The following is a 9,931-nucleotide window of genomic DNA, read 5'->3' as shown; positions in this document are numbered from 1 at the left end:
GATAAAGAAAACATAAATTGATAAGGAAAATATACTGATGATTATATAACAGAATATGCTTGATTTCGAGCTTCCATATTTATCAGCTTTTTAAAATCAGTCCTTTGATCTTGCCTGTCATGTGATTTAATCGTTGCCAAAACTTGCAATATTGTGATTTTGTTTTGAGTCTTCTCAACATGTTGATCATTGTTGATATTACCTCTAAATATTGTGATTTTGTTACTTTTTAAAAAGATGTTTTGCTATTTATATTTTAGTTTTATCCACAACAAGTATTGTGTTGAGATATGTTAGATAATTCTAATGTATCACGCTTTTATCGTTACATTCCTGTCTTAATAATCTATAACATTGATTGTTGCCAAAATCTCCAGGTTGAGAATTTGATTTGTTGTGACATTTTTAAAAAGTTTTGATAGTTTATTCTGTAGTTTATAGCTTTCCATCCATAACAAGTATTATGTTTGGAGTTGTTTATTTTTTTTAATATGTAAATGATCTCCAATTAAAAACATTCAGGGAAAAATTTTATGTCTGTTATTTTCATTCAGAGGAGGACCTTGAATGAGGCATGTACTGTGAAATCACTTACTTTATATGGGGTTTAGTTTTCATGGTTTTCAAGGCAAGAAAAGACCTTTTATGCATGTACACCATGTAATTTTTCACAGATATTACTACTCATCAATTCTCCATCCTTGAAATGAATTCCCACAAACCCCTATATTTTCCTGAAACCATGAAAATTTGACCCCGTGAATATATATGATTTTACAGTAAACCGAAATATACAATATATACATGTATGTTTCATATACCGTAAATCTGGAAATTTTTACGTCGATTTTATTTTGCGAATCTGGGTAAAAATGCTGTGGATTAATTTTTACAATTTTTACGTTTCAAAATTTTGCGAATGACCACTACTTTGTTTACATTTTCTTATTGTTGAATTATTTTTAAGAAAAATATTTTTGCGAATGCAGTGAACTCGCAAATTTGCTAAAAATTTATCTACAGCAAAAATTTCCAGATTTACGGTAGTCAGTGCAAATAGGAAATTGAAAAAAAGTTTAAAAATCTCAGTTGTGTGGTATACTTGATACATCTTGTTTAGAATTTTCTTTGCTGAATTGGATGCGAAAACAAATTCTGTTCAGGAGTAATTTCATCAGAAGGCCCTTGTAAAATATTATTTGTTTTACAAACAAGAAAAAAAAAATAAATTTAATCAAGATATGTTCGTGAAACACTGATGCCCCCATATAGCAGCATATGGTTAGGGTTGAATTCTCCCAATTGCATGTCAAACTCCACAGATCAAGGTGAAAAGGTAAAAAAAAATTGGTACCAAAGGAAGGTCTTGTCACAAGTAAAACACCTTTGAAATTTGAGAGTCCTAGTTCTAACTGTTCAAAACTTTAATATGGCCAAGGAGTTTTTAAAAAGTGAGTTAAACTCTAATGTCAAAAATATTTATACCCACTGAAAGGTCTTGTCACAAGAATTACACTTAAAGTAAGAAAGCACTATCATCAACTGTTCATAAGTTATGACCAAGATATCAGTATAACAATTCCTTGTACAAAAAGGTCAAAGATGAAGGTCAAGAGGTTAAATTTGGTGGTACCTAAGGAAAGGTCTTGTTACAAGGAATAAACGTGCAATATGAAAGCCATACCCCATCCACTCAAAAGTTAAGAGCTAGGTTAAAGTTTTTGGGGACAAACAGACAGATGGACAGAGGAAAAACTAAATATACCCTGAATCTTTGTTTACGATGGCATCAAAATGTTGAGATCATCCAAGTAAATGTTCTTAAGGAAGGATGATACAAACAAAATAAACGGATGCCTGGATTGGTATATATTTTTTTGGCCTAATTTGATTGCAAATGATACAAACAATAAATTTCTCGAATATAAAGAAATTGTTAACCTTCTGTGAGGTTCAAAAGTCTGCCCTTCGGAAACCAGCCTTATTAATCTATACAAATATTTTTCAATTTAAATTCCATTTTTGTGCAAATTTGAATAAAAAATTAAAAACTAAGCGGTGCAAGTTTTTCATTTTATTCATTTAATCATGACTCAAGTTGTTATTTCCAAATTCTTTGACAAAAGTTTGTATCATATGTCCTTAATAATATTGGAAAGTGTCATAGCCTAAAAAAGTTATGGAACTCGGGTTACCGTTAAAACTTGTGGGCCTCTTGTTAATGCATTCTATGCATTTCTATGTCAAATTCTGATTGCCAATTGTAGCCCCACCCTACCCTCCAGGGGTCATTATTTGACTAAACTTGAATCTACACTAAGTCAAAAAGCTTTTTCTTCCTTTTCAATTTTTCTGGCCAACTGGTTCCTGAGATGACAATTTTAAAATATCCCAACTAATTTTTTACTACCCAGTATTTCTTATCTATCTCCCTTTGAAGAAGGTGTGACCCTTTTTTGGACAATTCTAATGCATAGAAGTTCTAGAGTTTATTGTTTATGATCATCAGTGTAGTTGTCCTACACTTTTTACAATTAAAAGAAATTAACTTCAATAACTTCAAAACATTTATAGAAGGTTCACTATATTTATTCTGTGATCTGTACATGAAAGAGATGCAATTTCTCTATTTAGCATAAAATCTTTTGAATTCGATATCCTATGCTTGGTAACACACAATGTTGATGGTGAGATTTAGAGATGATACAGCTGCACAAATGTCCCTATAAACAAGATGAATATAACAAAATTTTTGATATTGATAAAATGTCTTATTTATCAAAGTTCCATTTTCTGTGGTGTACTGCTTGAGTCACTGGATTCCTTTGGTTCTGCTGCTGCTGGCTCTTTAACACTAGCCGGTGAAGACTCTGAAAATACAAAGTGTAAAGATTCAAATTTTCATGTCAAGAGTGGTCATGCATTGCTCATTAGAACAATACACAGGAAAGGCTATCTTGTGCAATTAAAATGAAATATGCAACTAATCAATATTATCTAACCCTCACCTTTTTTCTCAGCTGTCTCTGTTTTTTCCTCACTGAAAAGAAAATGCCAAAAGAAATTAATGATAAAAGGCCAAAATTGTTTGATAGGTGAAAACAGGAGTTATTTCCCTTGAAGCAGAATTTTTCTACATTAACCAGTAGTGTCCTTTACCTTTTCTCAGCAGGTTTAGTTTCCTCTTTATTATTCTCTGTCTCTTTCTTCACCTCTTTGTCTTCTTTCTTTGCGCCTGAAATATAGAATATAAATTTATCAACATAGATATATTTGAAAATATGATTAATGTAACAAATCAATTTTGGCCTTTGTATTAAATTTTTACAAGAGTGGGCAAATTTAAGCAGTAAATTTAAAGAAGAAGGTATAATTCTTCAACAGAACTATGATTGAGTGAATTTAAAACAGAACAAAATTGCAAGCAAGTGTAAAAGTGAAAATAACCCAGATTCAGTATCCTGAATAAAGAGTAGACAACTCCTACCTTTGTCAGTTGCCTCTTTCTTCTCCTCGTTCTCTGTCTTCATCCTCTTGGCTTTAGGTTTGTAACTGGCCCGATCTTTCCTCTCCCCCTCATCCTCGCTGTCAGAGTATTCCCCCTCCCCTGTCACTCGTTTGTCACTGGCACGAACTATAATAATAAACATGATATAATCACTGTCAACCAAAAGAAGATTTTAGTATTAAAGGCCTCGGTTAGAGATTCATGTATAGAACAGGACCTAACTGCCCAAAAAACTTAGAAAAAACTGTAACACCCCCCCCCCTTTAAGAAAGTGATGTGTGCTGTCACTCTGATTGTATGAAAATTGAACTTCACCTTGATGTATAAATCTTGACTAAAAATGAAAAGGAAGTCTCATAAGCTTTAGATGTCAAAAGATTAGGGATGGATTGACAAAGTCTTATTTTACTTATTCTGTTAAAAATCTTAAAAGATAGTCAAAGGTTGCAATCAAAAAAGACACCTAATTCAACATATTGCTATTCTCTGATTTCAAGACCAAAAATATTTATTGACTTGGAACCAAGTCTATTCATTAAATTTGTGCTGTATTCCTTAGTAAGATTTTTCACTGATAAACATACTAGAAATTCTTTCATCTGGATTTTCCTTGTCTTCTTCTTCTCCACTTTCATCATTCAAAGCATCTTCAGGAATAGCTGAATAAAAGAAAGAACCCAATACACACCTTACTGAAACAGCATATTAACACATAGTGGTGATGTCAAAAAATTACAATTTAAATTTTGGCATTTTTCATGAACATAAACTGTTTCTATTTAAGCTTACCTGTCATTTGAACACCAGGTGCATGAGGCAGCATTCTCAAATTTTCAAAGAGACGTGTTCTGGGGGGATAAATGGACAAAATTACTTCAAATTCACATAGGTTTATTACAGGTATACAATTTTTAAAAACTAAATTTTCAATCTTACACTATTTTTGCTGAATACTAGATTAAAACCCCTGCTTACTTTATTTTGTCCATGTATTCTCCTGTGTTCTGATTAGCCATGTTTGAGGGACTGATGTGTAACTTAAAGTCAGGCCCGTAATACTCAAAATAATCATTGTATGGCAACTCTGAAAAGAAAAAAAATCTTATAAGCATCAAGAGATAATAAAAATAAATAAGCTATAAATTTCATAAAAAGAAAAAAACTTTTTGCTCTTGATGGAGTTTGAAATACCATTAAAAGATTCACTTTGGGCAATGTAAAACATCTAATATTCTTGGCTATGTTACACATATAATATCCCTGTGTAAAATGTTTGCATGTCATCAAATGTTTTCATACATGTATCTCCCATAGACCTAATGACTGTTCTTAGTGCCAAATATATATGTATACTAGTTAAAATCACTGACTTCTGCCAATTTTTCTTTGTATGGCATAACATTTTGTCTGCAGTACTCAGAAATAAGTCTTTGGAATACCCACCATTAGCGATTTCCACCCCCAGTGCTATGGAGGTCTCGTACGTCCAACATCTGGCCACATTCCTTATTGTGTACCCTCCCCCTCCCAGTAACAGCAGGGGCAGGTTCCATTTCTTCATGTACTCCACACATTTACCATGTCCTGTAACAAAAATAACCTCCCAATATATATCTAATATCTTGCATTGATTCAACTTTCAATAAAACTGCTATCACAGAAAGCTTTTATGACAAGTTCAAATAGATAATTCATGTATGGAGGATATATACTGATCATGAAAAATAAGTCTTCTTTTCAGCAGTCAAAGTTAATGTCTGCAATGTATTACTTCAATGTCTAACAAAAACAAGGAAATTGATGGGTAAATCATACATTATAAAGAAAGCTTTTATGAGTCTTTCTTCTCCATGAATGCTTTTAAGTATTGAACTTCAAACAATGGCAAGTAAAAAAAAAAAAATCTTGACATTTTAATTTTACATGTTGCCCAATTTTCTGACCTTTACACTTTGACCTCTTTACCTTTGAGAGTGAGGTTGAAACAGCCCAGCCTGTCTCCTGATAGAGAATCAGCTCCACACTGTAGAACTATGGCACTTGGCTGGTACATCTCCATAACCTTAGTCATCACCTGTCATAAATTCCAGAGCTTTAAAACAATCTATCTATAGTAAAAACACAGTTCTTGGAGTCTATCAAATTTTCTTTTATAAGATGCATTGGAATACCTGATTTTATTAAGATGTCAATATGAGGCATTGTACAGTGTCCCTTTGAAAAGATTAATTCCAGACACATTAATTTGACCAATAACTTACAGGTTTAAATATAGATTCGTAAGATTCATCATCAATTCCGTCTCTCAGTGGAAAGTTGACAGCATAGTATTTACCCTTTCCTGCGCCAATATCCTGTAAAATTAAAAAAAATCAAGTCTTCACAATAACACTATCATTTGTAGTTTGCATGGTGCTTGAAAGCAAAGGAGAGGAAAAATAAACAGAGATTAGAGATTTCTCAGTCTATTATTAGGCAAAATGGGATTTGTAAAACTCTTTCAGAAGAAAAGAAAGTCATTTTTCATATTTTTCTTATACTTTCCTCTTTATAATTTTTATTCAAAAAAAAGATTGTAGGTTTTTCTTGTAGAATTTTTCTAAACCACTGTGCTTAATAATTGTTTACTAGTTTCCTACCCTGAGATCTCCTGTACCAGGGAAGTACTCCCCGTACTTGTGGAAGGAGACGGTCATGACACGATCTGTGGTGTAGAAGGCTTCCTCCACTCCGTCACCATGGTGAATGTCAATGTCAACGTACAACACTCGCTGGTGGTACCTGAAGTGTAGAGACATAAAAATTAAGTCTATTTAAAATCTTAGGTACCGTGAAAAATCATACCAAAAAATGCAGCATCCTTACAAAAAATCTAAATAATTATATATGATAAAAATTTACAAATTCAGCCATTTTTTTAAACATGTCAGGTGTAAAAACATTTTAATAAACAGTGTAAATTTATCCCCCCCCCTTCTTATTTTTATATCACTGCGGCTGGTGGCAGCACTACTGGGAAAAGGACTTTCCCGTGAAAACTGTTATAAAGACTCTTACTTGAGCAGCTCCAGAATAGCCAGAACAATGTCATTGACGTAACAGAATCCTGAAGCCTCAGACTTTTTAGCATGGTGGAGTCCTCCTGCCCAGTTAATAGCAATGTCTGCTGCCTGTTTGTTAAGCTTCACAGCTCCAGCTTTTACAAAAAAAATTGGGAATTATCAATTTTGGTTTTCATTCTCAGCAACTTTTAAATACTGTTTACAGGGTTATTTTCGCCCCATGTTATTTTCGCTCTTTCACATTTGAAAACAAGTTTGCCCTGTTTTAAATTCGCCCAAAAAGATTTTTGTTTAAGATATTATACAGTTTACTTTGAGATTTGTGAAAGTTTTAGGGCGCAAAACACAGAACCTCCAACACAGTAATATCATTTTTATATTTAACTTTTTTAATGAATATATGAATAGTTTGTAGTTTTGTGAAAGTATAACAGAACACAGAATCTGTAACACATCTATAAAGTTTTCAGTTATTTGAACTGCTTGTACATGTACCGGTACTTCATTTTCTTGTTTCATTGTGTCATTATGATGGAAGAATTTGGCTTGATTTACTAAAAACTTCTTACTTACCTACTGATCCACCTGTTGAGAGCTGACAGAATTCATACATTCCATCAAAGACGGGACAGTCCTCTCCTACATTGACTGAAATTACAAGAAAAAAAAAATCAGTCCCAAGTAATAGAAGAAAAGATGTATTGTCGAAGTGTCTAATTCATTATTATAGTACATAAACACTTGGTTTTATAAAGAACTTGCTACAAAGAAAATCCTGCATGGTTATAATAAACTTTTAAAGATCCTATTAGAACACTGTCCAATATGTTTCTTCCCTATAATAATTTTTACTGTATTTAATTTAAAATCTTTATTAAACATTACAATTCAGGATATTCCTCAAAATCTTTTTCATAATTGTTTCAGTATTATCTTAATGTGGAGCTTAAAATTCCCACGTAAATTTTAAACATCAAGTCAATTAAGTGTTACAATTGAAACTAAATTGTATCACATTTTAATGAACAAAAATATAATAATTATTAATAAACTTACATCTTTGCATCTGTTTGTTATAATCAGACATGTTGTCTGGTCGAATGCTGCGTAAAAACTTTATGTAGTCATCACTGTGAAACTTTGTCATTTCTTCTTGTGTGGCTTTGTGTGGTCTCTGAATGAGAAATAAATAGGCAAATATGAGTAGAAACAAATAATTAAATTATTAGATGAAATATCTGAAAGTATTTGCACACTTACATATATTTCCATTTTCCTGTAGAGTCCATAGTTAAGAATGAGGTTGTGGGTCATACGTATCCTGTGAGGTTTCATGGGATGCCCTTGTCCATAGTAGTAATTACCAATGTCACCTTAAAATTAGTTAAAATCTTTCAAAATAGAAATAATTATAGATAAATAATTTTCAAAAACATAAAGACTTCACATTATTTATATCTGGAGAAATGTATACTTCTGTACATTTCACTAGAATCAATCCATCATTTCCTATCCATTTGCCTAAATTTATGGTTCTAAAGTATTTTTGGAAGATTTGTAAGGTAATCTTATGTATATCAAAACCAGGAAAATCGTCCTAGCTATCAAGAACTTTGAGGATTAGAATATTTTTCCTTCTCGAAAACAAGTTGGGCAGGGCTTCCATACATGTAAATTTCCATATAAATCTCTTATTTTTCGAAATAATTCAAGAAAAACTGCATATTTAATTTCAAAACAGTTTTATTATTATTGTAAAGTTCAAATAACTCGCATAAATTGGGTTTCATTGACATAATAAGCAGAAATATTACTTTGAAAATCCGTACGCAAGGTCCGTTGTGGGTTGGGCTTCCATAGTTTTATTCAGATGGTTGAAACGCGCTTTCCAATTTTAAACTTATATTTTGGATTTAATACAAAGAAAACGAGTTTAAAAGATGGAAATAACCATATAAAATTGTAACTTGTCAAAATTACACTTTACATATATTTTTCTTTACGAAAAACATTAATTATTTCGGCTTCTTCTTTTGTTTCCTGGGGCTCCTACGGGCGCACGATGTTTCACCAAAATAAAAACAACAAAGCCACTTTACGAATTGAATAAAATTATTTATGAAAGTATAAGGTTTCTGTTTAAATACAATAACACGATCAGACTTACCATCGTAGTAGTAACAAATTTTCTTCTTATTGTGCGGTTGGGTTGCCATTCTGTGAAGCTTTGAGTAAATGACCCTGCGGAAGCGCACAAGCAAAAGAGCGACACCTGTCAACATGTAATTCAAGGGCAAGCAACTCTCCTTGTAACTTATTTCAGAGAGAGAGAGAGAGAGAGAGAGAGAGAGATGACGTACTGTACTGTAATATCTAAGAAATGTTATTTGTGCACAGAATTGCATAAAATCAATAGCATCTAGGAGATTGGAACTCTAACGTAACCCGGCTTTCATTTTTGTGTTTTAAAAATAAATATTGAGTGTAAGTAATTTTATAACTTCGTCTGTTAAAGGGTGTTTTGCATCTTCTCTCAGCATATACTTATGAAATCGATTTTTATTTCGGTAAAATAAAATTGACAGCAGAGAAAACAAAAATAGGGCAAAAGGGAGGGGGGGTTATCCTTGAATCGTATCTGTAATAAGTAAGTGGTCATTGACTCACTCAATTATTATTTGTTAAAATTTTATCTTTTTAACCTGCTTTTTTCTACTCAATCTAGAACTGGTAAAGAAGATTGGTGAACAAGGCGGGCAGATATTGTAGCGTTATTGAAATCATATCAAATATGTGAATTGATTATTTAAATTAGCTTCTAATTATTGAAAATTTTGAAAGTATGAGAAAAAAACTTTTCTGAGAGAGAAAAATTCTGTTTGTTATTAGATGGTATCTGTTATCAACTTTAAATAAAAATACCTTTGCTTTATAACTTATCCACTATGCTACACCGCTCAGTTGATTTTAGGCATTTAAATTTCATATTTGATAAAATTGCTTTTAAGGTATAGTGGGTCTCCACTAAAATAAAAAAATGTGTTTTTTATAGCACACTTTTAGAATCATCTTTCAAAAAAATGGAGAGAAGACAAGGTTTAAGTATGATCGTTTTTGTTCTTTTTAGTGTGTGTAAGTATTTTCATAGGCAAATATTTTCAGTCTTTGTGAGACTTTTGAAATTTGACCTATATGCTAAAAATTCAATTGTTTTTTCACTTCTTATCTGTCGCAACTTTCGCCATAACTTAAATATGTATAATTCAATTACTTGAGTATGGAATTCCATATACGACAGCCAACTGCTTACAATTATTTGGTAAAGCCAACTGCCTATTCATATTCACTAATTATATTTATT

At 31.9% G+C, this 9,931-nt stretch overlaps 1 protein-coding gene across 1 annotated transcript; it reads right to left on the bottom strand.

The window, feature by feature from the left end:
- Positions 1–2,567: 2,567 nt before the first annotated feature.
- Positions 2,568–8,857, bottom strand: LOC134257187 (probable histone deacetylase 1-B). The gene is made up of 16 exons (XM_062739829.1): positions 8,738–8,857; positions 7,831–7,943; positions 7,627–7,744; positions 7,144–7,218; positions 6,566–6,704; positions 6,148–6,289; positions 5,770–5,862; positions 5,474–5,582; positions 4,952–5,092; positions 4,484–4,592; positions 4,298–4,356; positions 4,093–4,167; positions 3,488–3,634; positions 3,160–3,235; positions 3,009–3,040; positions 2,568–2,870 (listed from the first exon to the last, which is right to left on the bottom strand). The coding sequence occupies exons 1-16, from the start codon at positions 8,850–8,852 to the stop codon at positions 2,779–2,781; spliced, it is 1,635 nt and encodes a 544-aa protein (XP_062595813.1). The 5' UTR covers positions 8,853–8,857; the 3' UTR covers positions 2,568–2,778.
- Positions 8,858–9,931: the final 1,074 nt, after the last annotated feature.

The sequence above is a fragment of the Saccostrea cucullata genome, unplaced genomic scaffold (assembly GCF_032062105.1).
Source record: "Saccostrea cucullata isolate Sc308-1 unplaced genomic scaffold, CSIRO_AGI_Scuc_v1 ctg1002, whole genome shotgun sequence".
NCBI lineage: Eukaryota > Metazoa > Mollusca > Bivalvia > Ostreida > Ostreidae > Saccostrea > Saccostrea cuccullata.
This window is presented reverse-complemented; position numbering and strand designations above follow the sequence as displayed.